Consider the following 27,891-nt stretch of genomic DNA (forward strand, 5'->3'; position numbering starts at 1 on the left):
TGGTGCTACCTTCTTGCGTCTTAATGGTACTGTTTTGACTAGGTAGCCATTGTAGCTGAGCACCTGAGTTTGCTGAAATATAGGCAAATGCACATTTGGAAATGCATATCCACAAGCCCGCACACGAGTGCATGTACACAAATCTTCCTATTTTCTTTCTCCCCTCCCACCCTGACTTCCTGCTCCAGCCCTTTTCCTCCCTCCCCCCACTGATGCCACAGGGGCACACAGCAGGGAGGAGGAAAGAAAAAGATGGGAGGGAGAGGGAGGGAGGGAGGGTGGTGGGTGGGCGAGAAAGCCTTATAAATAGCCCAGGACCCAGGAGTCCCTGTTCCAAACTGCTGGTGCTGAAAGGCAAAGGAGCCCAATTCCTATCCCCACCTTTTAAAGATGGAACCAGGGAGATTCCTCATTTTCATGTTTGCAGCAGGTAAGATGAATGAATGAATGAAGGAAAGGGCCCTGCTCCAGGAAGGGAGTTTGTGGGTGTCTAGACTGCCCACAGTCCCTTAGTATTAGCTCTTTGGCTATTTCGTTCCTTCCTCTTTATGACTTTTTCTTTAAGGGAGCAAGTGAGACCTGCAACAAAATATTGCAGTGCCCCTCTTCAAGGTCCTAGCCAGTCTGGCATACCCTCTCCCAGAATACTGCATCCCATTATCCTTCCTCCAATTTTCCTCAGCGCTTTGTGGCCACTGACCATGCATGGTCCTAATCAGATGTCTCTTGCCTTTTAATCTCTAGTATATTTCCTACCCCTCCAACCCCCTCCCTGCCCCAGTTGTACTTCTGCAAACTTTGGGGGCTCTCTGAAGCCCAGCAATGCTTCCTTCTTGCATGGGGATATTGTAGGCTGCCTGGGCATTTGGGCTACATAAGGACAGTCAGTCAGAGGAGGAGTTCGTGATGGGCTGAAGTGCCTCTAGATCAGAAGGCTTCTGCAAGTAATCTCAAACCTAGAAAATCTAGGAATGTACCAAGCCAGCCAGTTTGTCCATCTCACCCAGCAATATCTGCTCTGACTGGAAGCAACTCTCCAGAATCTAAGACAGAAAAAGGTCTTTCCCTGTTATTTGCTCTCCCTATCCTGCTAACTGGAGATGCCAGCTGAACTGCCATTTGCCCTAGCTCAAACTTGCAAGCAAATGTTTTGCTTAGTTTTCCTAACGGCAAATTACTGCAGCTGCTGCTGTTTTCTGAATGCCCAACAGGATAGTTTTGAATGAGCCAACACCTATTTTGGGTTCTAGTCCATGCTAGTCCTACTCAAGGTGGACCTACTGAAATTAATAGCCATGACTTCGGTTCCAACTGCACTATACAATCAAAACAGTATCATGCCCCTTATCATAGTCATGGTTTCTCCCAGCTCCAGATTCCTGGAAAGCATACTTGGTTGAGGGTTGTTAAGAGACCCCCCCCCAGAACTTCAATTCCCAGAAGTCCCTGGGAAGAGAGATTGATAAACCACTCTGAGAAATGTAACTCCGGGGGTGAGGGTGGGGATTAGGAGCCTTTCCTAACAACTCAGCACCTTAACAAACAACAGCTCCTAGAATTCTTTGGGGGAATGTTTATAGTGGTATCATAATGCTTTAAACGTATGGTGTGAGTGGGGTCAAAGAAAGCCCACTTTCTCCCCCTTTTGAGTGATTTCCCCCGTATTTACATTTAGCTGACTCACCAGTGTAGCGACTGAAATGTAGATAATCAACCCATTAATTTTACTTTTAAGCTAAAGGTAAAGGGACCCCTGACCATTAGGTCCAGGCGTGACCGACTCTGGGGTTGCGGTGCTCATCTCACTCTATAGGCCGAGGGAGCCGGCGTACAGCTTCCGGGTCATGTAGCCAGCATGACTAAGCTGCTTCTGGCGAACCAGAGCAGCGCATGGAAACGCCGTTTACCTTCCCGCCGGAGCGGTACCTATTTATCTACTTGCACTTTGATGTGCTTTCGAACTGCTAGGTTGGCAGGAGCAGGGACTGAGCAACGGGAGCTCACCCCGTCATGGGATTCAAACCGCCGACCTTCTGATCGGCAAGTCCTAGGCTCTGTGGTTTAAACCACAGCTCCACCCACATCCCCAATTTTACTTTTCCTGGACTCCAAAGTGGTCCAGGGCATATTTTTGTTGTCGTTGCACCATGCAGTTATAAAGCTGCACCCTGGCGTCACTGTGAGGTTGTCGAGGATCATGAGGGGATGCCTCTTGAATAATCTGCTGCTTAAGTGCTGCCCTGAACACTATTGCCGCTGGCTGTGGCTGCTTGGGATGCTTGCTTGTGCTGGTTGGCCAGCCCTGACTAGATGCTCTGAGCTAAAAGGACTTTGCTTTGTGACTGGACCAAACAATGTGCTTCTTTCCTCTTCCTAGGGGCTGTTCACTCCGCCAAGACGTCTCTGGAGATCATTCCTGGCAATGGGGACGTGCAGCTGGGCGAGAAAGCATATTTCTTGTGCAAAGGTGAAAGCGGATAATGGAGAGGGTGTGCACGAATATGCATCAGAGCAGGAGCCAGCACAGTATCTGGGGCCCCTGCAGGGTGATCTGAGTGGCAGAGCACCTGCTTGCATATAGAAGACCCCAGGTTCAAAACCCCAGCATCTCTTCCCTGTCTGAAACCTGAGAGATTTGTTGCTGCCAGTCAATAGAGACCAGCAGTGGGGAACTGGTTGATTCACCTTACCCAGACTGTCTGGGATAGCTCAGCCGGTAGAGCATGAGACTCTTCATTTCAGGGTCATGGGTTTGAGCCCCCCCCGCCCGTTGCTTTTTAAAATTGTATTTATTCTTTTCAGATTTATACTTTTCACTAGTTTTACAATCATTTTAACATTTCAGAACTTGACTTCCTTTCCTCTCTTTCTGCGGTTCCTTAAATTTATTTTTAATACCTTCTTCAAATTAACTTAATTTGCTCATTTAGTCATCTACTTTAAATATATACTCTTATATAAAACTGCAGGTTATTACAACAATACTTCCAATGCTCTTATTTGTTTACAATTTATCTGTAAATATTCAATAGAACATTTCTTTTATTTAAAAAGTTTGTTATCTTCCGGTAAGTTTCACCATTTCTGCATATTCCATAAGTTTTTGTATCCATTCTTCCTTTGCTGGGACTTCTGCTTCTTTCCATTTCTGGGAGAGTAACATTCTTGCCGCTGTAGTAGCATACAGGTTTCTATACAGTTTAGGTAGTTCTGTCCCCTATAATTCCCAGCACATTGGGCAAATGATTCCTGCATTGGAAGGGGTTGGACTAGATGACCCCCCGGGTTCCCTTCAAACTCTACAATTCTATGATTCTAAAAATATTGTTAGGGGAATTTGCTTACCCAGCCTGCACTAAGGAGGTGTGTCAAGGACGTTTGTGCAGGAAAAGCTCAGCCTTGACCCAGCCTGATAAGAGTGAGCATCCTCTTCTTCCAGCTGGATCAGGCATCCAGCTGTGATGGCGCAGGGTGACTTTCCCTCCATGAACAGGACTTGGGGCACATCCACAGTCCTGTTTGCCCCATGATTATCATAGAATTGTAGAGTAGGAAGGGGAAGGAGAGGTTCTTTTTTTGTGCCTGGCAAAACCGGCTGCATACTGCTCAATGAGAACAAAAGGGTTTGCGGCAGAAGATCAGCATTTGTTCCATTTCAGTGGTAAACAGCAGGTTTTCCCAGGGAAAACAGTGGGACAAAAAACATGAACCTCTTGGACCCATGCCTAGGAATCACGGGACAAATGGAAGGAATCATAGGAAAAACAGAAGTGTGGGTGAACCCTTAATTTCTCTTCATGCTGAGGGATGCCTCTGTATACGCCTCCAATGCCTTTGCCAAATAAACTTGCACCAGTTCTCACCAGAGTTGTGCATGCTCTAGTTACTGCTATCTCTCGCTTGGACTACTGCAATGCACTCTATGTGGGGCTACCTTTGAAGGTGACCCAGAAACTACAACTAATTCAGAATGCAGCAGCTAGACTGCTGACTGGGAGTGGCCGCCGAGACCACATTAACACCAGTCTTGAAAGACCTACATTGGCTCCCAGTACGTTTCCGAGCACAATTCAAAGTGATGGTGCTGATCTTTAAAGCCCTAAACGTCCTCAGCCCAGTATATCTGAAGGAGCATCTCCACCCCATCGTTCTGCCCGGACAATGAGGTCCAGCATCGAGGGCCTTCTGGCAGTTCCCTTGCTGTGAGAAGCAAAGCTACAGGGAACCAGGCAGAGGGCCTTCTCGGTAGTGGCACCTGCCCTGTGGAACGCCCTCCCACCAGATGTCAAAGAGAAAAACAACTACCAGGCTTTTAGAAGACATCTGAAGGCAGCCCTGTTTAGGGAAGCTTTTAATGTTTAATAGACTATTGTATTTTAATATTTTGTTGGAAGCCACCCAGAGTGACTGGGGAAACCCAGCCAGATGGGTAGGGTATAAATATTATTATTATTATTGGACTCTAGTTCCCATTATCCACAGCCAGCATGACCAGTAGCCAAGAGATGATGGGCATTGTAGTTCAACAGCATCTGCAAGACCTCAGGCTCCCATTCCATGAGATAGACAGTGAAGAGCGAGATAAGCCAATGGTCTGTCTCGGTATAAGGAAGCTTCCTATTGGTAAGGTCCACAGCACAGTGACAGAGCACATATTTTGCAAACAGGTTCAGCCCCCAGCATCTCAAGATAGGGCAGGGAAAGCTCACCCCACATCTGAGTCTCCGGAGAGCTGCTGCCGGTCAGTGTAGGCAGCACTGAGCTAAATAGAGCAATGGTCTGACATGCTTCTTCAGAGGACACACCTGCTTCCCTCCACAGTGGACGTTGCTTGCGTTGCCAGTTTGGCCTCTCTCCCACCCTGCTTCTGGAGGTTTGTGTGGTCTGCCTTTAAAAAACTTGCTTAAAATTATGTTTGCTGCTTATGCATTTAAATAACTATGCGGCATCTGGTTTGTTTGTTTTTTAAAGTCCAATTGTTTGTGACTTTGGGGAGACAGGAAGAGGGCTCAGAGGTAGTATAGGCTCCCAGCCGCTCGCTGTTCTGTCTGCACATTTCCTTTTGTTTAAAATTCACAGAAAATCTTCCTTCCCCACCTGCACTGAAGTTGTGTGTACAGCATACATTTAAATCATATTCCACCCCCTCCCACCCCAAAGAATAATGGGAACTGTTAAGGCAGCTTGGGAATTATAGCTCTCTAAGGGGTAATCTCTGTTGCCTCCCGGGATCCTTGGTGGGATTTGTCCAGACTTTAACTGTACATAGATTCGGTCTTCAAGAGAGGATTGGATGTGTTTGACAACTACATAGTCACTGCCCTTTCCCGAGCAGAGTGGCTCCTGTTTTTGCGAAAATCTGAGCTTTCTTTAAAACAACAACCCACCTATTCATCTAACTTTTTAAGATAGTCTGTATGTGTGTGTACAAGCTTTCTCTTATACAACTCTCCACTCATTTGATGGAAGGGTTGCCAACTGGGGGGTGGGGGTGGGCTGTGGACATGTTTGCAAAACAGAGAAACTGCTGTATACACCCTTCCCTTCCCTTCCCTTCCCTTCCCTTCCCTCCCCTCCCCTCCCCTCCCCTCCCCTCCCCTCCCCTCCCCTCCCCTCCCCTCTCCTCTCTCAGACAGACACACACGAGGCAGCAGAGCTCCCTGTGACGGGGGTGAGCTCCCGTTGCTCAGTCCCTGCTCCTGCCAACCTAGCAGTTCGAAAGCACGTTGAAATATACTCAGAGTCGCAAAGTGATTTCATGCTCTTTATTCAGCTCATAGTGGTGAGGAGGAATGAATGAATGTCCCCTCAAAGTATCTGCTTTATATACATTATTTACACAATGGGCTGCACATGATTGGCTAATTCTGGAATTCTACTGTAAGCCAATCAGGTTGTGGATTCACTTATATCTGGAGCATGATTGGTTGGTTCCTGCCAACCAATCATATTGCTGCATTGTTCTAGGACCAATCAGACTGCTGCATTCTGAATCCTATTGTTCTAGGACCAATCAGACTGCTGCAGTTTGGATCCTATTCAACTCAGTACATAACACCCCTCCCCTCTAAGTTCCAGTCCTGCCCGGGAGGTCGCATTCATAGTCCTCGAGGTACGCCGGCGGCCTACGTGTGCGTTGTGGCCTGGGGTGTTCCCTGGTCCGGGGTTCAGGTTCTGGCTCGTGTTCCAAGGATGCTGGCTGTGATGGGCCTGTTTGGTCTGGCGCAACCGGCTCGCTCAGTCGTGGTTCTGGCTCCGGTGTCCTTTCAGCCTCGCAGGTCCTCTCTGTATTTACTGATTCTGCCTCTCCTGCTGCCCCCTCCTGCTCTATTGGCCTCACTGCCCCGCTGTTCCCTTGGGACTCCTCTGACCTTTCCTCCTCCTGGTTTTCTCCCGGGAATCGTCGCCGTATCTGGTCGCAGTGGCGGCGCCAGCATTGCCCCCCATCCGTTAGCACCTCGTACGACACGGGGCCAGTGACCCTGGTGACTGTGGCAGGTACCCATGCTGGGCCTGCCCCAAAATTCTTTGCGTACACTGGGTCCTGGGCCTTGAAGGTCCGGGGGTTCCTGCCTTCCCCCACCACTACCTCATCCTGAGCTCTATCGGGGTGAAGGCGGTCCAATCTGATTGCAAGGCGCCGACCCATTAGTAGTTCAGCGGGGCTCCGGCCAGTTGTTGAGCTGGGGGTGCTGTGCTGTGCTAGGAGGAATGTGGCAAGGCGGTACTCCCAATCCCCTTGCGTCATGCGGCGAAGGGTGTCCTTGGTGGTCCGCACCATGCGTTCTGCTTGGCCCTTGGTGGCAGGGTGGAATGGCGCCGAACGGATGTGGCGGATGGCGTTCTGCGCTGTGAAGGTTTGGAATTCTCCTGACGTAAATGCAGTCCCATTGTCTGAGACAAGAGTGTCAGGGAGCCCGTGGGTTGCAAACAGCCTGCGTAGTACCCGGATGGCTGCAGACGTAGAAGTGGACGGTACCAGTGCAACTTCCAGCCATTTGGTGTAGGAGTCCACCACTATGAAGAATGTTTTCCCCTGAAAGGGGCCAGCGAAGTCCACATGCAGGCGTGACCATGGTGCTCGGGCGGACTCCCAGGACTGGACTGGGGCCCTTGGGGGATCTGGGCGGGATTCTTGGCAGGCCTGGCAGTGTTTGACCCAGGCCTCTATCTCTCCGTCGATCCCTGGCCACCACACATAACTCCTGGCCAGGGCCTTCATTCTTACTACCCCTGGGTGTGTCTCATGTAGGGCTGTGAGGACCCTTTTGCGGAGGGGCTGGGGAACAACAACCCTGCTTCCCCATAACAGGCACCCCTTGTGGGCCGACAGTTCATGTTTGCGGGTTGTGTAGCCAGCGAATTCTGGCCCAGGACTGCTGCTGGGCCATCCCCTCCACACCCAGTCCAGGACCCGGGAGATGACCCTATCTTTCTTGGAATGGTGTGCAACTTCTTGTGCCTGAATGGGGCGGTCAGGAAGCAGCTCCAGGCTCATAACCTCTTGTGCAGGTGCTGGGTCGGGGCCTGTTTCTGGTAGTGGTAGCCTGCTGAGGGCGTCCGCATGGCCCATCGCCTTCCCCGGGCGGTGAATCAGTGCATACTGGTAGCTGGCAAGGAAAATTGACCACCTGAGGACACGAGGAGACAGCACTTGGGGGGTCTGCTTTTCGGGAGCAAACAAGCCAAGCAACGGCTTGTGGTCAGTCACCACGGTGAAGGGCCGCCCGTACAAGAAATCATGGAATTTTTTTTACTCCCTTCACGATTGCGAGCCCCTCCTTGTCTATTTGCGAGTAGTTCCGCTCGGTTGCGTTGAGTGTCTGGGAAAAGTATGCTACCGGTACCTCTCTCCCATCCGGGAGTTGGTGTCCCAGGACAGCGCCAATGCCATAGGGCGAGGCGTCGCATGCTAGCACCACCGGCAGCCTCTCGTCGAAGTGTGCCAAGACCGAGTTTGAGACAAGCAGGTCCTTGACTGCCTGGAATGCAGCCTCCTGGCACTGGCCCCACACCCAAGGGGCCCGCTTGTCCAGGAGTCTGTGTAGGGGCTCCGCTACCGCCGCCTTGTGGGGAAGGAAGGAATGGTAAAAGTTCAATAGTCCGAAGAAGGCCTGAAGTTCAGTCTTGTTCTTGGGCGCTGGGGCATCACAAATGGCCCGTACCTTGTCCCCAGTTGGGTGGACCCCTTCTGCGTCCACCATAAATCCCAGAAAGTCCACCTGAGGCACTCCTAGTAGACATTTTTCCCGCTTCACCTTGAGACCCGCCATCTGGAACGGTGCAGAACGGTGCGGAGGCGGTCCTCAAACTCCTCTGGTGTGGGCCCAGCAATCAACACATCATCGAAGAAGGGGGTGACGCCAGGAATTCCTTTAAGGAGCGAGTCCATTAGATTCTGGAATATGCCTGGTGCCACACTGACACCGAATTGCAGCCGCTTTACCCTGAATGCTCCTCTGTGCGTCACAATTGTCTGTGCCTCTGCTGTGGCCTCATCTACTGGAAGCTGTTGATATGCTTGGGCCAAGTCCAGCTTGCCGAAAATTTTTGACCCAGCCAGGGTGGCAAGGACATGGCTGACCACTGGCACTGGGTATGCATGGGCCGTGAGGGCCTTGTTTATGGTACATTTGTAGTCTGCGCAGATGCGGACTGAACCATTAGGCTTGACGGGTGTGACGATTGGGGTTTCCCAGGGGGCATTAGGCACCGGCTCCAGCACTCCTTGCTCCACAAGCAGGTCCAATTCCTCGTCTATACGGGGTTTCAGGGCGAACGGGACCCGGCGGGCCTTTAGCCTGACCGGTCGTACTGCGGGGTCAAGCTGTAGAGCAATGGGGGGGCCCGTATACTGCCCAATTTCCCATCGAAAACCTCTGGAAATTCCTTGCATATGGCATCCACGTCCACTTGTAAGGTAGTGTGGTTCACCCCGGTGATGGCTAGCCCCAGTGGTCCAAACCATGCCAATCCCAGTAAGCTAATGTAGGGGCCCTTGACCACAAGCAAGTCCAGTTGCCGCGTCCGCCCTCGGTATTGCACCCTGAAGGTCCCCACCCCCATTGTGGGGACCTTACGTTTCTGGAAGTCCCGGAGGGTGAATGGGGCCGGCCTGAGTTTGGGACCCCCAGTAGGACACAGTTTCCTTAAGGTCCTTGCCGAGATTATGGATAGATTTGAACCCGTGTCAAGCTCCATGCGGCATGGGGCCCCCTCTATCCGTACCTCTACATAAATTTTCTCTATGTTGGGGTAGGGCAACTGGTATACCTGGACGTCCGTGAGCTCTGTCGAGTTGCCTTGGTGCGTTGGGCCCCGGGACCTGGGGCTCTTGGATTGGTCATCTGATGCCTGGCGTCGGGTGGGCCGAGCCCGACACACCCGGGCGATGTGTCCCAATTTTCTGCACTGCCTGCACTCTACGTTGCGGAAACGGCAGGTCCTCCTCTCGTGACTTTCCCCGCAGCTTGCGCAGTTCCCTCCTTCTCGTCGAGGCAGCTGTGGTATGTGGGCTGCTTGAGTGTCCTGCTGTACTCGCTGCACTTCCTCCCTGTCAGATCCTGAGTCGTCGGTGAGGTCTTCGTGGTGAACCCTCGGTTGGGATGGCAGGCTCGGCCGTGCCTCTTGTGTCAACCTCTTGCCAGCTTCCGTTGCCAGGGCCTCCTCCAGAGCGACCTGGAACGTTAGGTCCTTCTTAGCGTAGAGGCGTCGTTGCAGCTTCTCATCCTTCAGGCCACCGACGAGGCGGTCCCGAAGCATGTTCTCCAGCTCTGAGAAGTTGCAGAACCGGGCGGCTTGGCGGAGAGAGGTCACAAACCCAGTTATGGTTTCCCCAGGGGCTTGCCGCTTTGCGTAGAAGGCATTTCGATGAGCCACCACTGAGGGCTGTGGCGAAAAGTGCCCCTTAAGCTGTTCCATTATTGTTTTGTATGGAACAGTAGCAACGTCTTCAGGCACAAGGAGAGCCCGGGCGATTTCAAATGTCTCCTCTCCGCAGACGCTGAAGAATATCGCCCTCTTCTTGGCGTCTTCTTCATCGGTGACCCCTTTGGCTTCTAGGAGGAAGGTAAAACGGGAGGCGTACGCTTCCCAGTCTCCAGATGCTGGGTTGAACGGCGAGAAGCTGCTGTCGGTTGCCATTCTGAGTTCCTTGTGTCCCGGAGCTGAAGCCTGGATACACGGTGCGAGGCAGCGGTGCGGCAGGTGGGGGTGCTGCGGTGCTGTGTGTGGCAGTCAGCTCAGCGGGATCCCATCCTCGTCGCCAGTGAAATATACTCAGAGTCGCAAAGTGATTTCATGCTCTTTATTCAGCTCATAGTGGTGAGGAGGAATGAATGAATGTCCCCTCAAAGTATCTGCTTTATATACATTATTTACACAATGGGCTGCACATGATTGGCTAATTCTGGAATTCTACTGTAAGCCAATCAGGTTGTGGATTCACTTATATCTGGAGCATGATTGGTTGGTTCCTGCCAACCAATCATATTGCTGCATTGTTCTAGGACCAATCAGACTGCTGCATTCTGAATCCTATTGTTCTAGGACCAATCAGACTGCTGCAGTTTGGATCCTATTCAACTCAGTACATAACACACGTCAAAGTGCAAGTAGATAAATAGGTACCGCTCCGGCAGGAAGGTAAACGCTGTTTCCATGCGCTGCTCTGGTTCTCCAGAAGTGGCTTAGTCATGCTGGCCACATGACCCAGAAGCTGTACGCCGGCCCCTCGGCCAATAAAGCGCGATGATTACCTATCAATCAGGTCAGGTTTCTCATCATCCCTCCTTCCCTTGCTACCACCCCACCTGGGTGATCTATTAATTGTGCATTTCAATTCCTCCGCATGTCAGTGAGAGCTGGTGGTGAAGCTACCTTGACCTGGACTGACCCAGAGGATACCGACATTGAGGATTCAGAGCTGTACACATTGCGGCATATCGACGAGCAGTCTAAAGGGCTGGAGATGACTCTTCCTGATCCACAGGCGGGAGGGATCTTCACCTGCAAAGGCGACTTTGAGTCTGGAGACACGGCAACTGCCCAGATCAAAATCCGTGTGGTCCGTAAGTGACATTCTATTGACATTCCTGCAATATGCTAGAGCAGGGACCGAGAAGCTCAGATCCAGGGAGGAGGGGATGGATGCGGCCTCCCAGGCCTCTCGACCTGGCCCTTGGGACCCCCAAGGCCACGCAACCTCAAAGGCTCTCTCCTTACTGAAACGTTCCCTTTAATGATGACAATGTCTCTTGGTTGACTGGCTCATCTACATTTGCCCCATTTCTTGCCTCTGGCCTCGCTTGCCGTGTGGCCCCTGAAAACTTGCCCATTAGGGAATGCATCCCTCATATTGAAAAGGGTCCCCCAGTCCTGGTCTAGAGTGACAATAAATTGGGAGTGTTAGGTGAAACTAACACACCGTAGGTCACATTTACACCATACGTTTACAGTGCTACGATACCTCTTTGAACAGTTCATGGCTTCCCACAAAGAAATATGGGAGCTGTAGTTTCTTAAGGGTGCAGAGAACTGTTAAGAGGCTCCATTCCCCCCACAGAGCTACAGTTCCCAGATTTTCTTGTGAAGAAGAAGAAGAGTTTGGATTTGATATCCCGCTTTATCACTACCCGAAGGAGTCTCAAAGGGGCTAACATTCTCCTTTCCCTTCCTCCCCCACAACAAACACTCTGTGAGGTGAGTGGGGCTGATAGACTTCAAAGAAGTGTGACTCGCCCAAGGTCACCCAGCAGCTGCATGTGGAGGAGCGGGGAAGAGAACCTGGTTCACCAGATTATGAGTCTGTCGCTCTTAACCACTACACCACAATGGCTCTCAAGACGGATGAACTGTTAAACCACTCTCTGTGTCGCCCCAACATATCCTTAAAAACAGCAGGCAATTAGGTCAACGCAAAAGATAAGGTTAGGCTCCCTCTGCCCCCTGGTTTGAACACTGTGTACATAGCTCATCATACCATGATGTCATCAAGTGCAGTCCAGTCCACCTGACCCTGACTTTTTACCCTAAGTTGTGATTTGCCTGTGGAAGGTCCCAGGTTCAATTGTTATTGTCTTCAGTTGGGGCCAGAAATCCTGGAGAAGTACTGCCAGTCAGCTAGATGGCTTGGCTCGGTACAAATCAACTTCCCATGTTCCTATCCATAGAGAGACCGAGGTTTGTGACCCCCATGGAGCCCACGAAGGAAGTTGTTGAGGGCACAAGTGTAGCCTTCGATTGTCAAGCCACTGGAATCCCACCACCGACTGTACGATGGACCTTTGGAAACCAGGAAATCAGTAAGATTGGAGATGGTGAGTAGGATATTCTGTTCAGAGGTGCCCCTAGATAGAAAACCCACTCACACCTTTGCTATTTTGCTTCTCCTGTGCTGTTAGAGGACAAAGGGTTAAAACAACATCTCTTGACTGCTGCCAAAGTTATTATTTGACAAAATTTGGGTGGGGGGAAGAGAATGGATGACTAAAATCTTGACCATTGTATGCAGGGTTAAGCTCACACATATGGTTAGAACCAGAGAGAGAGCATAGACAATGTCTTTATGGAGAAATGAAGTCTCTTTCTAATTTATTTTGAAGCAATAAGGTACAGGATAATGCAAACCCATTTGTGTTACTTGGAAATGTGTTATACTGATCTGTCATTGGTTATTTGTTATTGGCTGATCCTGATTTAGGTGCAGGTATTTGTCTTGCTCAATGTTCAGTTCTCGATATCTCTTTTGCTTTTGGCATTTGTTATGATATTTTGCTAGTATTTACCTGCAAAACATACCGTATTTTTCGCTCTACCATAATACGCACATAGTTTTTAGAGGAGGAAAATCCTTAGGTATACCACCCGTAGGCATTCCCTCCATAACACGCACAGACATTTCCCCTTACTTTTTAGGAGGAAAAAAGTGAGTGTTATGGTGCAAAAAAATATGGTATATCCCACTATCACCACTGCTAATTTGCTTCTCCTTTCTGGGCAGGAGGACGAATCTCCATGCTTGCAAATGGGACGTTGGTGGTAAAGGACTCCCAACCCTCAGATGCTGGTGTCCACACCTGCGAGGCCAGCATTAAAGAGCGGAATGAAACTGTTGTCATGGATGTCTCCCTCAATATTAGATGTAAGAGATGTTTGGGGTCTCTTAGCACAGTGCTGGGAGATAGGAGCCTTGGCCTCTGTTGGGCTGCCAGGGTTGTAAATTTGGTTGTATGTGGAGTGGATGGACCTAATCAAAGGTAAAGTTTAGGAAGCAAGGAGTGGATGGGTCTTTTGATTTGGAAAGAGAAGGGTAGGGCTGAGAGAGATTCCTGCCTGAAGCCTTGGAGAGCTGCTGCCAGTCAGTACATTGGTACCTCAGGTTACAGACGCTTCAGGTTACAGACTCCGCTAACCCAGAAATAGTACCTCGGATTAAGAACTTTATCTCAGGATGAGAACAGAAATTGCACGGCGGCAGCGGAAGGCCCCATTAGCTAAAGTGGTACCTCAGGTTAAGAACAGTTTCAGGTTAAGAATGGACCTCCGGAATGAATTAAGTTCTTAACCCGAGGTACCACTGTATAGATAATACCCACATTCTTTATTACAGTCCAAAGGCCAGCAAACAATTTTTCAAAAGCAAAGTACGTCAGAAATACAGAAAAAATATTACTTGGCAGTCACTATGTTTTACCCAGAGGTAAAATAATGGCAAAAGCTAGCTTCCTATGTAACAAATGTCAATCTGCTTTGCTTTCCCAGTCACTCCAAGGATAGAGCTCCTCACAGGCGACTCATTTGCCACCCCGATTGGGACACCTGCCCAATACAACTTCAGCATCTTGGCTTACCCTCCCCCCTCTGTCTCCATTGCTTGGAAGGGGAAGGTTTTCAAAGGTGATGATATCAAGAAAGTGGCACAGGACCAAGACAGACACACGTATTCCTTTGAGGTAAGGCTGTTTTGAATTACAACTTGCATCATCCCTGAGCATTGGTCAACAGCCAACTCGTTCCCGACAAATTGGTCAGTTTCAGTTTCAGTTTCTCTCAGTTCCTCATCCCCACTTCTCCAATCTTAAATACAGTTCTGCACTTTCCCCTATCAGTTTGCATTTTTTTTTTTTAAAAAAAATCTTCATGAAAATTCAGCAGCATTTTAGGGAGCAGTTGTCAGAATATATATGAATTTTGGAGTGCTATTTTGCCTAACATAGTATGGGGTGTGAGGGGAGGGGTAGTTCCTCTGGTGGGGGGCACATTGTGCTCCTTCTGGGTAGTTTGTTCACCTTTGGTGAACCTTGCACTCAGCTCTCACTTGTGGCTGCTAGAAGTTGTTGGCATGAAACAACTGCCAAACCCCAGGAAAGGCTTTGACTGGCCAACTAAACCAGGTGCGGGTAGCCAATGAGTCACAAATCCTTGCTGAGTTAAGATGCTTCCTCTGCATGTGAAGACAGGCTCTGGCAGATTGAGCGGACAAGAGCAATAGAGGGTCCAACAATTAAGCGGGCAATTTCTGCATGTGCTGTAGAGAGAAGTGAGGGGCAGATGGGGCTCCTCAACCTGGAAAGATAGCCCATCCAGAAGAAGGAAAACTCTGATCCTAAACCTCCACTGCTTTGTGTATGAAATCTTTGAGAGAAGGAAAGGCTAAGGAGTAAACCCTACACAAATCTGGAGTGGACTCCCTAAGATGGTTTGATGGCATCTTGTACCTTCCAACAACTTCTACAGCCTGGCTGGTGCCAAAAGTATTGCTCTGCTTTCCTTTGGACCACATCAGCAAGGGCCAGAGTGGGGCCCAGGAGCTGCATACACACAGAACTCAGCTACGTTAGTAAAGAAACAGTGATTTGACTGCACTATAGACATGCCACAACAGATGGCGCAAGAGAGCAGGAAATTTTAAAACCCCATTTTCCATAGAGATTTATTTTCTTTTGTTATAACGATCTAATTTCTCACTTAATTATAGTCCCCCCCCCCCGTGTCTAGATCCACCCGCAGTCCAGGCTTGCATCCTAGGGAGGTCACTTTGGTGCTGCTAACTAGCAGTTTGACTCCCCCCCCCCCCGAGGCACACTCCATTGTCTCTTGAGACAGATGCCAACAGTATATTAACACGGTCATTTCTGCAAACATATGCACATCTATGCATGTTCCCCCCTATTATGGAAGTGTATGCTTTTCATTTGGAGGATTGCCATCACAAAATTAGCAGAAGTTTCAGCTCTGAGGGAGAGCTATGCTTCAGTTTGTGTCAAAATAGTCCGGCATGAAAATCCCCAAACTCAGTTCCATGGGTGACTCTGAGTCAACTCCCTGGGATAGTTTATTGTTGCACATTGTTTCTAAATTTCTTGTTGTACATTGTTTTAATTGTCTGTTTTAACTATATTTGCACACCAGTTTCTAATGCTGTGAGTGTCCTCTATTTCAGAGGCTTCTACTCTACAGCCTCTTATAGTTGTTTTTAACTGTGAGTCTTTTAGTTCTTATGCTCTTACAGTTGTTTTAACTTCATGTTTTTATTTGTTTTTAGTTTTTATCTGTTTTAATTATCAGTTTTTATCCATCCATTATCCGTGTTTAATCTTGTATTTTATTCAGATGTTTTATCCTATGCTTGTTCCTTTGTCCTTATTTGCTCCAACATTTATCAGTTTAAAAAAATCTTAACTGCTATTTTATTTATATGTGGGTTTTTTTATCCTGGTCTGTGACCGTAATAAAATTCATTCATTCATTCATTCAAACTGAACTGGATTTCTCCTCCATCCCTAATGAGGACTGAACATGTTCAATGGCCATGGAAGACCAACCAATTGTTTCATATGTGTGTGTGTGTTTGTGTGTGTTGGGATCTAAAACTGGTGGTGGTAGCAAATGGAACATCTTGGAAAGGGATATGACTGACTAGAATGGAATGCTGAACAGGAGCACTCCTCAGTGAAGCATTTGTCTCAGGATCCACTTATAAGGACTGACTCATAAGATATAAGCCAGGAAAGCATGTGTGCCATTAATGATTTTTAAATAAATATCTTCATTCAATTCTCTTTTCCAAAATGTGCAACCATAGCAACACCATTAAAAAAGCAACATTATTATTTTTTTACATCAGAACACCCAGCGATGTGGCTAGATCATTTCATACGCTGGGCTGAGTGAACTTACAGGGGTCCCCCTTCAAAGGAACTCCAAAATTCCACAAAAAACTTCTTGAAAACTCAGTGATGTCTTCAAATGGCCTTTTCTGGAAGTTGGGAAGGCTGTGTACTGTGCCTGTTTTTTAAAAAAATGAAAATCAAATGAAAATTTTAATGCAAACTTTTATGGAGATCAGTGAGAGAGAAAGAGAGAGAGAGAGAGAGAGAGAGAGAGAGAGAGAGAGAGAGATCTTTCATTCAAAAACAAAATAAGTGAGCCCACCAATTGCAGGTGCATGGTAGCCAGCGTTCTCAGTTTCCTATGCTGATATATTATGCTAACTGCGTCTTCATACACTGCCTTTCAGGCAAGAAGGCCCCCAAGACAGCTCACAAAACATACAGGCAAATAAAGGTAAAGGTAAAGGTACCCTGCCCGTTCGGGCCAGTCTTGCCAGACTCTAGGGTTGTGCGCTCATCTCACTCTATAGGCCGGGAGCCAGCGCTGTCCGCAGACACTTCCGGGTCACGTGGCCAGCGTGACAAGCTGCATCTGGCGAGCCAGCGCAGCACACAGAACGCCATTTACCTTCCTGCTGGTAAGCGGTCCCTATTTATCTACTTGCACCCGGAGGTGCTTTCGTACTGCTAGGTTGGCAGGCGCTGGGACCGAACGACGGGAGCGCACCCCGCTGCGGGGATTCGAACCGTCGACCATGCGATCGGCAAGTCCTAGGCGCTGAGGTTTTACCCACAGCGCCACCCGCATCCCTATACAGGCAAATACAATAATGTAAAAACAAACACTACAGATCATACCAATTCAAGACATTTCAAAAGTATTAAAAACCAAACACATCCAAAAGGCTAAGAACATTCCCTGTAAAAATGCAAAGAGAAGGCAAGAATACTTAAGCAGTGCCTTCACCTTATAAGGACCCAGACAGGGAACGTGGGGCAAGGCGGATGGACAAATTGCCCTTGGTGGTTCTAGCAGCTTAACATTTCCCTTGAGGCATTTGCAGATAAGGAAGTGTTGGCAGCTAGGGAGGCTGCAGAGCATTTGAAGAACATTTAATGAAAGATCTCTCTCTCTCTCTCTCTCTCTCTCTCTCTCTCTCTCTCTCTCTCTCCCTCTCCCTCTCCCTCTCTCTCCCTCTCCCTCTCTCCCTCTCTCCCTCTCTCCCACACCCACCCCACCCACCCACCAGTTGTTCACTTCACAATGAAAGGGTAAATTCAACCCCACAAGAGTTGGGTGAGGGGCTACTCCATGAAATCACCCCTCCTTGAATTGTTGTGTTAAGTTCATGAATTTTAGACTGGATCACTGTTACTGCTCAGCCCTAGTAAGCAAGCAATATGAAGCCACCAATGGTTGCTGAGGACACCTGCAGCGTAAGCCACTCTTCTCTGCAACCTGGTGCCCTCCAGATGTTTCAGATTATAACCCCATGGTCAGGAATGCTGGGAATTGTAGTCTAGCAGCATGTGGAGGGCACCACGCTCGAGAAGGCAGGAGCAAGTTTTGGAAAAGGAAAACCTCCTAAGTGTTCCTTCACTTGTCATAGCAGAATATTATTCCACTTCACATTTTGATGCATCTTAAATTCTCCTTTTTAATTTTGGTTCTAGTTCACACCAGCATCACAAGAGGATCTCTCAGAACTACTAATAACAGCTGCCAATGATCAGGGCAGCAGCAAAAAGAAGGTTACTCTTCAAGGAGGTGAGTTGCACACAATTGGCTTAAAGTCAGAATGTTGACACTAACCTGGAGAAGAGAAGAGTGAGAGGTGATATTAGATTCAGGTCGGTAGCCGTGTTGGTCTGATGCAGTCGAAATAAATAAATAAATAAAAAAAATTGTCCAGTAGCACCTTAGAGACCAACAAAGTTTCTTCTCGGTATAAGCTTTCGTATGCATGCCCTCTTCTTCAGATACACTGAAACAGAAGTCACCAGACCCTTGTTGTTGTTTGGTTGTTTAGTCATGTCCGACCCTTCATGACCCCATGGACCAGAGCATGCCAGGCACTCCTGTCTTCCACTGCTTCCTGCAGTTTGGTCAAACTCATGTTGGTAGCTTCGAGAACACTGTCCAACAATCTCGTCCTCTGCCATCCCCTTCTCCATGTGCCCTCAATCTTACCCAACACCAGGGTCTTTTCCAGGGAGTCTTCTCTTCTCACGAGGTGGCCAAAGTATTGGAGCCTCAGCTTCACGATCTGTCCTTCCAGTGAGCACTCAGGGCTGATTTCCTTAAGAATGGATACGTTTGATCTTCTTGCAGTCCATGGGACTCTCAAGAGTCTCCTCCAGCACCATAATTCAAAAGCATCAATTCTTTGGCAATCAGCCTTCTTTATGGTCCAGCTCTCACTTCCATACATCACTACTGGGAAAACCATAGCTTTAACTATACAGACCTTTGTCGGCAAGGTGGTGTCTCTGCTTTTTAAGATGCTGTCTAGGTTTGTCATTGCTTTTCTCCCAAGAAGCAGGCGTCTTAATTTTGTGACTGCGGTCACCATCTGCAGTGATCATGGAGCCCAAGAAAGAAAAATCTCTCACTGCCTCCATTTCTTCCCCTTCTACTTGCCAGGAGGTGATGGGACCAGTGGCCATGATCTTAGTTTTTTTGATGTTGAGCTACAGACCATATTTTGCGCTCTCCTCTTTCACCCTCATTAAGACACCAGACCTTTATATACAGAAGTAGACTTGAAAGAGAAGTTGCTGAATTACAACGTATTACTAAACTGAAAACTATGGAGAGAGCTGGTCTGAACAGAGATACTGGATTCTTGTCTCATTACATATGCTAAAGCTATTTTTGGTCACCTGCATACTATCCCTTGCTTTTTCCTGTAGGACTAATTGCAGTCGTCAACAGGTTTACCATTCCAATTGAGTCCATCACCCATCTCCTACTACCCCTCTTAGAAAAACCCCACCCCAGCCTCCCACTGTATATAAGGATCTGGTGACTTCTGTTTTAGTGTATCTGAAGAAGTGTGCATGCACACGAAAGCTTATACCCAGAAGTTGGTCTCTAAGATGCTACTGGACAATTTTTTAATTTATTTAGAGAGGTGATATGACAGCCATCTTCAAATATCTGAAGGGTTGGAGCATAGAAGATGGAGCAAGCTTGTTTTCTTCTGCTCCAGATGGTGGGTAGGTAGGACCTGAGTCAATGGATTCAAATGACAAGAAATGAGATTTCAACTAACAATTAAGAACTTTCTGGTGGTAAGCAAATTAATTAAGTAGAAGATTTATGAATAATTTTTTCAAAATCAACAATCCTTCTGGTCAGTCTGAACACAAGGGATCTCAATTGGCTTCTCTCTTAACTCTCTCCTATCCATAGCCCTTGGAGGCTTTAAATACCTAGGAATAGCTCTCATATTTGACATTAAATAGGATGATGGAACTATACAAATGTTTCTGAAAACATGCAACAGGATCTAAAATAAAATAAAATAGAAGCGTACTAACCTAAGCTGGATCAGTTATTGCGGTAATAAAAATGTCTGTATTACTTAGATTCTCATGTCTCTTTCAGGTACTGCCAGTCCCCTCCCCTTCACTAAAAAATGGCAAAATAAACTCAATTACTTTGTGGCACAAAGCAAAAGATCAAGGGCCAGTCATAAAATCTTATATAAGTCCAAAGGAATTGCAGCTTGAGAAATTGCACTCTATCAAAGGTCCCAGAGAACTTTGAGAACCACAGTATGCCTCACTCCCAGCCAACAATCCTGCTGTTGCTCTCAATGGCTGTCTTTCTTACAGCCACAGTACATGCCAGGATGTCTGTGCTGACTTACCTTCACCTCAGCTTTCCCCCTCCGGCTGGTGCCCTTGCTCACAATGGGGGTCATTCTCTGCTCAAGGCTAGTGAAAGGATTCCTGCATTCTGATGTCCTTCCCATCTGCTCTTGCAAATGGATGTCCTTCTCCCCTTTCCAGACACTCAAGGTTTGGGAACTGGCATCCTTGTGCTCATTGTGTTGATCATCCTCTTGGTGGCTTTGCTGGTGATGGATGTCTTCTGCTACTACAAGCGCCAGCGTGGCTTGCTGATGTATTGTAGGAACAATATCCTGGGCAAAAACTCATCCGGAACAGGCACAGAAAACAATGGGTGAGTTCATATTGGGGAGAGAAGGATAGCCATGGTAGGAAACGAGGACCAAATATTGGCATAGCAATGATGGGAATCTCTTTTTAACCTTCTCCAGTGGTGATCTTCCTCCACCAGTCTTTCATCTACTGATCCCATCCCATGTTTCAGTTGACACCCACAGCAGCCTGATTGAGATGGTGGTGATAGTTTGTAGTGATTTCCATGGTCCATCAGTTATAGACATGTTTTGACCATTAAGACTTTCTCAGATATGTCCCAATTGGTCCTGAGTCCTTGGCTTAGAAAACCTTCTCCATCTGCTTTGGGGAAGGTGTCCAAATAATTCAACTAGTGTGTCAGTGGCTGATAAAAAATCTTTTAGCTGAGCACTTTTCCTTTTGTCGAGAGCCTGTTCTCTACAAACACAACCTTATGTTGTATATCACAACTTCTTTGAATCTAGTAGTTCAGTTAGTCCAAGGACTCAGGGCTAATTGGACATATCTGAAAAAGATTTGCTGGATCTATAACCGGTTGTTCCATAGCACTATTTTCCTATTTATATTATCAATCACTGTTCTTTATTATGTTTCTTTCTTTTTTAGCACAAGTATACTTTCATCTATGTCAGACTTTTTAAAAAACAAAAAAACCCCACACAACTAATTTTGAATGGCAATTGTGCCTCTCCCCCTGATAGAAATTTAATTATTGTCACATTTATATTTCACCTTTCATTCAAGGAGCCCAAGGTGGCATTCATGGTTCTCCTCCCCGTTTTATCATCACAATCACCCTGTGAGGTAGGCCAGGCTGACATATGGTGACCGGTTCAAGGTCACCCAGTGAGCCTCACGGCCAAGTGGGGATTTGAACCCTGAACTCTCCCAGGACCTAGGCTGACAATCTTAACCACTGAGATCCAGCGCCGAGGGCCTTCTGGCAGTTCCCTCATTGCAAGAAGTGAGGTTACAGGGAACCAGACAGAGGGCCTTCTCGGTAGCGGCACCTGCTCTGTGGAATGCCATCCCAGCAGATGTTAAGGAAATAAGCAGCTATCTTATTTTTAAAAGACATCCCTGTTTAGGGAAGGTTTTAATATTCAATGCTGTATTGTTTTTAACACTTGATTGGGAACCGCCTGGAGTGGCTCAGCCAGATGGGCAGGGTATAAATTATTATTATTATTATAATTATAATTATTATTATTATTAACCACTATGCCACACTGGCTTCCTCAAAGAGGGTAGGTTAACCTGACTTGTCTTATTTTTTATCTCTGTATGTTGCTCTGGGAGTCTTTTTTCAGCTGAAGATTGGAATAAAAAAAAATGGTTTGGATAAACAAGCATGTTTATCCATGCTCACCCATGCGTTAGTGAAATATACTCGGAGTCGCAAAGTGATTTCATGCTCTTTATTCAGCTCATAGTGGTGAGGAGGAATGAATGAAAGTCCCCTCAAAGTATCTGCCTTATATACATTATTTACACAATGGGCTGCACATGATTGGCTAATTCCGGAATTGTACTGTAAACCAATCAGGTTGTGGATTCACTTCAATCTGGAGCATGATTGGGTGGTTCCTGCCAACCAATCATACTGCTGCATTGTTCTAGGACCAATCAGACTGCTGCATTCTGAATCCTATTGTTCTAGGACCAATCAGATTGCTGCAGTTTGGATCCTATTCGACTCAGTACATAACACCCCTCCCCTCTAAGTTCCAGTCCTGCCCGGGAGGTCGCATTCATAGTCCTCAAGGTACGCTGGTGGCCTATGTGTGCGTTGCGGCCTGGGGTGTTCCCTGGTCCGGGGTTCAGGTTCTGGCTCGTGTTCCAAGGATGCTGGCTGTGATGGGGCTGTTTGGTCTGGCGCCACCGGCTCGCTCAGTCGTGGTTCTGGTTCCGGTGTCCTTTCGGCGTCCCGGGACCTCTCTGTATTTACTGGTTCTGCCTCTCCTGCTGGCCCCTGCTGCTCTATGGGCCTCACTGCCCCACTGTTCCCCTGGGACTCCTCTGACCTGTCCTCCTCCTGGTTTTCTCCCGGGAATCGTCGCCGTATCTGGTCACAGTGGCGGCGCCAGCATTGCCCCCCATCCGTTAGCACCTCGTACGACACGGGGCCAGTGACCCTGGTGACTGTGGCAGGTACCCATGCAGGGCCTGCCCCAAAATTCTTTGCGTACACTGGGTCCTGGGCCTCGAAGGTCCGGGGGTTCCCGCCTTCCCCCACCACTACCTCATCCTGAGCTCTATCGGGGTGAAGGCGGTCCAATCTGATTGCAAGGCGCCGACCCATTAGTAGTTCAGCGGGGCTCCGGCCAGTCGTTGAGCTGGGGGTGCTGTGTTGTGCTAGAAGGAATGTGGCAAGGCGGTACTCCCAATCCCCTTGCGTCATGCGGCGAAGGGTGTCCTTGGTGGTCCGCACCATGCGTTCTGCTTGGCCATTGGTGGCAGGGTGGAATGGCGCCGAACGGATGTGGCGGATGGCGTTCTGCGCTGTGAAGGTTTGGAATTCTCCTGACGTAAATGCAGTCCCGTTGTCTGAGACAAGAGTGTCAGGGAGCCCGTGGGTTGCAAACAGCCTGCGTAGTACCCGGATGGCTGCGGATGTAGAAGTGGACGGTACCAGTGCGACTTCCAGCCATTTGGTGTAGGAGTCCACCACTATGAAGAATGTTTTCCCCTGAAAGGGGCCAGCGAAGTCCACATGCAGGCGTGACCATGGTGCTCGGGCGGACTCCCAGGACTGGACTGGGGCCCTTGGGGGATCTGGGCGGGATTCTTGGCAGGCCTGGCAGTGTTTGACCCAGGCCTCTATCTCTCCGTCAATCCCCGGCCACCACACATAACTCCTGGCAAGGGCCTTCATTCTTACTACCCCTGGGTGTGTCTCGTGTAGGGCTGTGAGGACCCTTTTGCGGAGGGGCTGGGGAACAACGACCCTGCTTCCCCATAACAGGCACCCCTTGTGGGCCGACAGTTCATGTTTGCGGGTTGTGTAGCTGGCGAATTCTGGCCCGGGGCTGCTGCTGGGCCATCCCCTCCACACCCAGTCCAGGACCCGGGAGATGACCCTATCTTTCTTGGAATGGTGTGCAACTTCTTGTGCCTGAATGGGGCGGTCAGGAAGCAGCTCCAGGCTCATAACCTCTTGTGCAGGTGCCGGGTCGGGGCCTGTTTCTGGTAGTGGTAGCCTGCTGAGGGCGTCCGCATGGCCCATCGCGTTCCCAGGGCGGTGAATCAGTGCATACTGGTAGCTGGCAAGGAAAATTGACCACCTGAGGACACGAGGAGACAGCACTTGGGGGGTCTGCTTTTCGGGGGCAAACAAGCCAAGCAACGGTTTGTGGTCAGTCACCACGGTGAAGGGCCGCCCGTACAAGAAATCATGGAATTTTTTTACTCCCTTCACGATTGCCAGGCCCTCCTTGTCGATTTGTGAGTAGTTCCGCTCGGTTGCGTTGAGTGTCTGGGAAAAGTATGCCACCGGTACCTCTCTTCCATCTGGGAGTTGGTGTCCCAGGACAGCGCCAATGCCATAGGGTGAGGCGTCGCATGCTAGCACCACCGGCAGCCTCTCGTCGAAGTGTGCCAAGACCGAGTTTGAGACAAGCAAGTCCTTGACTGCCTGGAATGCAGCCTCCTGGCGCTGGCCCCACACCCAAGGGGCCCGCTTGTCCAGGAGTCTGTGTAGGGGCTCCGCTACCGCCGCCTTGTGGGGAAGGAAGGAATGGTAAAAGTTCAATAGTCCCAAGAAGGCCTGAAGTTCAGTCTTGTTTTTGGGCGCTGGGGCATCACAAATGGCCCGTACCTTGTCCCCAGTCGGGTGGACCCCTTCTGCGTCCACCATGAATCCCAGAAAGTCCACCTGGGGCACTCCTAGTAGACATTTTTCCCGCTTTACCTTGAGACCCGCTGTCTGGAAACGGTGCAGAACGGTGCGGAGGCGGTCCTCAAACTCCTCTGGTGTGGGCCCGGCAATCAACACATCATCGAAGAAGGGGGTGACGCCAGGAATCCCTTTAAGGAGAGAGTCCATTAGATTCTGGAATATGCCTGGTGCCACGCTGACACCGAATTGCAGCCGCTTTACCCTGAATGCTCCTCTGTGCGTCACAATCGTCTGTGCCTCTGCTGTTGCCTCATCTACTGGCAGCTGTTGATATGCTTGGGCCAAGTCCAGCTTGCCAAAAATTTTCGACCCAGCCAGGGTGGCAAGGACATGGCTGACCACTGGCACTGGGTATGCATGGGCCGTGAGGGCCTTGTTTATGGTACATTTGTAGTCTGCGCAGATGCGGACTGAACCATTAGGCTTGACAGGTGTGACGATTGGGGTTTCCCAGGGGGCATTAGGTACCGGTTCCAGCACTCCTTGCTCCACGAGCCGGTCCAATCCCTCATCTATACGGGGTTTCAGAGCGAACGGGACCCGGCGGGCCTTGAGCCTGACCGGTCGTACTGCGGGGTCAAGCTGTAGAGCAATGGGGGGGCCCGTATACTGTCCCAATTTCCCATCGAAAACCCCCGGAAATTCCTTGCATATGGCGTCCACGTCCACTTGTAAGCTAGTGTGGTTCACCCCGGTGACAGCTAGCCCCAGTGGTCCAAACCATGCCAATCCCAGTAAGCTAATGTAGGGGCCCTTGACCACAAGCAAGTCTAGTTGCCGCGTCCGCCCTCGGTATTGCACCCTGAAGGTCCCCACCCCCATTGTGGGGACCTTACGTTTCTGGAAGTCCCGGAGGGTGAATGGGGCCGGCCTGAGTTTGGGACCCCCAGTAGGACACAGTTTCCTTAAGGTCCTTGCCGAGATTATGGATAGAGTTGAACCCGTGTCAAGCTCCATGCGGCATGGGGCCCCCTCTATCTGTACCTCTACATAAATTTTCTCTATGTTGGGGTGGGGCAACTGGTATACCTGGAAGTCCGTGAGCTCCGTCGAGTTGCCTTGGTGCGTTGGGCCCCGGGACCTGGGGCTCTTGGATTGGTCGTCTGATGCCTGGCGTCGGGTGGGCCGAGCCCGACACACCCGGGCGATGTGTCCCGATTTTCTGCACTGTCTGCACTCTGCATTGCGGAAACGGCAGGTCCTCCTCTCATGACTTTCTCCACAGCTTGCGCAGTTCCCTCCTTCTCGTCGAGGCAGCTGTGGTATGTGGGCTGCTTGAGTGCGCTGCTGTACTCGGTGCACCTCCTCCCTGTCAGATCCTGAGTCGTCGGTGAGGTCTTCATGGTGGACCCTCGGTTGGGACGGCTGGCTCGGCCGTGCCTCTTGTGTTGACCTCTCGGCAGCTTCCGTTGCCAGGGCCTCCTCCAGAGCGACCTGGAACGTTAGGTTCTTCTTAGCGTAGAGGCGTCGTTGCAGCCTCTCATCCCTCAGGCCACCGACGAGGCGGTCCCGAAGCATGTTCTCCAGCTCTGAGAAGTTGCAGAACCGGGCGGCTTGGCGGAGAGAGGTCACAAACCCAGTTATGGTTTCCCCAGGGGCTTGCCGCTTTGCGTAGAAGGCATTTCGACGAGCCACCACTGAGGGCTGTGGCGAAAAGTGCCCCTTCAGCTGTTCCATTATTGTTTTGTATGGAACAGTAGCCACGTCTTCAGGCGCAAGGAGAGCCCGGGCGATTTCAAATGTCTCCTCTCCGCAGACGCTGAAGAATATTGCCCTCTTCTTGGCGTCTTCATCATTGGTGACCCCTTTGGCTTCTAGGAGGAAGGTGAAACGGGAGGCGTACGCTTCCCAGTCTCCAGATGCTGGGTTGAACGGCGAGAACTTGCTGTCATTTGCCATTCTGAGTTCCTTGTGTCCCGGAGCTGAAGCCTGGATACACGGTGCGAGGCAGCAGTGCGGCAGGTGGCGGTGCTGCGGTGCTGTGTGTGGCAGTCAGCTCAGCGGGATCCCATCCTCGTCGCCAGTGAAATATACTCGGAGTCGCAAAGTGATTTCATGCTCTTTATTCAGCTCATAGTGGTGAGGAGGAATGAATGAAAGTCCCCTCAAAGTATCTGCCTTATATACATTATTTACACAATGGGCTGCACATGATTGGCTAATTCCGGAATTGTACTGTAAACCAATCAGGTTGTGGATTCACTTCAATCTGGAGCATGATTGGGTGGTTCCTGCCAACCAATCATACTGCTGCATTGTTCTAGGACCAATCAGACTGCTGCATTCTGAATCCTATTGTTCTAGGACCAATCAGACTGCTGCAGTTTGGATCCTATTCGACTCAGTACATAACAGTTAGCTTTCCATTATTTGTTTCCACAGGAAAATGCTCTCCAAGTCGGGAAAAAGTACAGTGGTGAATGTTTCTGGCATTGAGGCCTGATTAGTCGACAGCGATGACCTTAGATTGTGCCGGAATGGAGATGGGACTCCATGGCCAAGCTTGGATGAGCTCTTCATCAAAAATGGAAACACAGAAGTCGACTTCCCATATGGGAGAGCTGAGAAAACAGAGCCTCTCTTTCTCATCTCACTTTTTCCTTAACACCCTCCTGCCTGTGGCCCAGTGACCTAACTCTCCTTTTCAGAATAGCTGTTGCACCACAAGCCAGTGGGAGCGAAACACCCTCCTCATGCAGCCTTCCTCAACTCTATGCTCTCTAGATGTTGTGGGATTCCAACTCCCATAATTCCAAGCCACCATGGCCCAAATGGATAGGGCTGGGGGGAGAAATTTGATTCCATTCTCATTTAAAAGCAAACTTACCTAATTTGCACTACCCAAAACAAGATGCAGAACGAAAGCCAGGCATCCTTGGAAATCTGCCTGTCTCCACATTTTGGAAATGCTGTGGCTCAGCTGAGTAGTGGGTATAAAAATGCACGTACTAGTGTAAAGTGCGTACTAGTAAAGATAACATGCAGCTATGTCTTATATTAGGGAAAGCCACTTGTCAAAAATGTTCATGTTAGGCCAAATTGTATACAAAAAAATGTGTATGGGAGAAATTTGCACTAAACTGCTAATGATCTTTCATGAGTCCTTTTTTTAAAAGAAAAAATCATCAATTGATGCGGAAATATGGAGGAGTGAACTTTGGATAAATTAGATAAACAAGACACTGAGAGAAACTGACACTGATGTATTTCTCCATCCCTAAGTCAGCGGTGATGGGTTCTGTAGTTTAGCGACATCAGGAAGGCATCATGTTGAGGAAAACTGCTCCAGTGTAGGGATGGTCAACCTCTGACCTCCCAAATGTTACTGGACTACAACTCCCATCATCCTTGATCACTGGTCATACTAGCTGAGGCTGATAGGAATTAGGGTCTAACAACATCTGGAGAGCCACAGATTCCCCAACCTCACCCTCATGGTTTCTCTATACCAGGAGCAGACTGGAAATCCCGCCCCCCTTCACACCTCATTTTGTGTCTCAGAGCCCTTGTTTCAAGCAAAAAAGGCCTGGAATTTCTCCTTAGAATTGTACGGCCATTTAGAGAGTAAACTTTTATTCCTCTGATGCTACCTCTTCTCCATCATCCCTGATCCTTAATCTCAATAAAGCTTCAAAATTGGAACCTGGGTTTGACTGCATACTTTAGTAGCCCAAGGATCTGCTTCCTGCATGCCTGATTGATTGCTCA

At 49.1% G+C, this 27,891-nt stretch overlaps 1 protein-coding gene across 1 annotated transcript; it reads left to right on the top strand.

Annotated features, from left to right (window-relative positions):
- Positions 1-319: 319 nt before the first annotated feature.
- LOC310850049 (neural cell adhesion molecule 2-like) lies at positions 320-27,825 on the top strand. Its single transcript, XM_083751091.1, has 9 exons — positions 320-430; positions 2,378-2,467; positions 10,857-11,069; positions 12,171-12,317; positions 13,001-13,141; positions 13,762-13,952; positions 17,787-17,880; positions 20,130-20,304; positions 26,566-27,825. The coding sequence occupies exons 1-9, from the start codon at positions 391-393 to the stop codon at positions 26,624-26,626; spliced, it is 1,152 nt and encodes a 383-aa protein (XP_083607217.1). The 5' UTR covers positions 320-390; the 3' UTR covers positions 26,627-27,825.
- Positions 27,826-27,891: the final 66 nt, after the last annotated feature.

The sequence above is a fragment of the Podarcis gaigeae genome (genome assembly GCF_964106915.1).
Source record: "Podarcis gaigeae genome assembly, chromosome: 8".
NCBI lineage: Eukaryota > Metazoa > Chordata > Lepidosauria > Squamata > Lacertidae > Podarcis > Podarcis gaigeae.

What these genes read in the sequence shown, in the direction of transcription:
- LOC310850049 (XM_083751091.1), top strand. Translation starts at nt 391, where the DNA reads ATGGAACCAGGGAGATTCCTCATTTTCATGTTTGCAGCAG. An exon ending in CATTTTCATGTTTGCAGCAG is followed by an intron (nt 431 to 2,377) that starts GTAAGATGAATG and finishes TCCTCTTCCTAG; the next exon opens with GGGCTGTTCACTCCGCCAAG. An exon ending in AGCATATTTCTTGTGCAAAG is followed by an intron (nt 2,468 to 10,856) that starts GTGAAAGCGGAT and finishes TCCGCATGTCAG; the next exon opens with TGAGAGCTGGTGGTGAAGCT.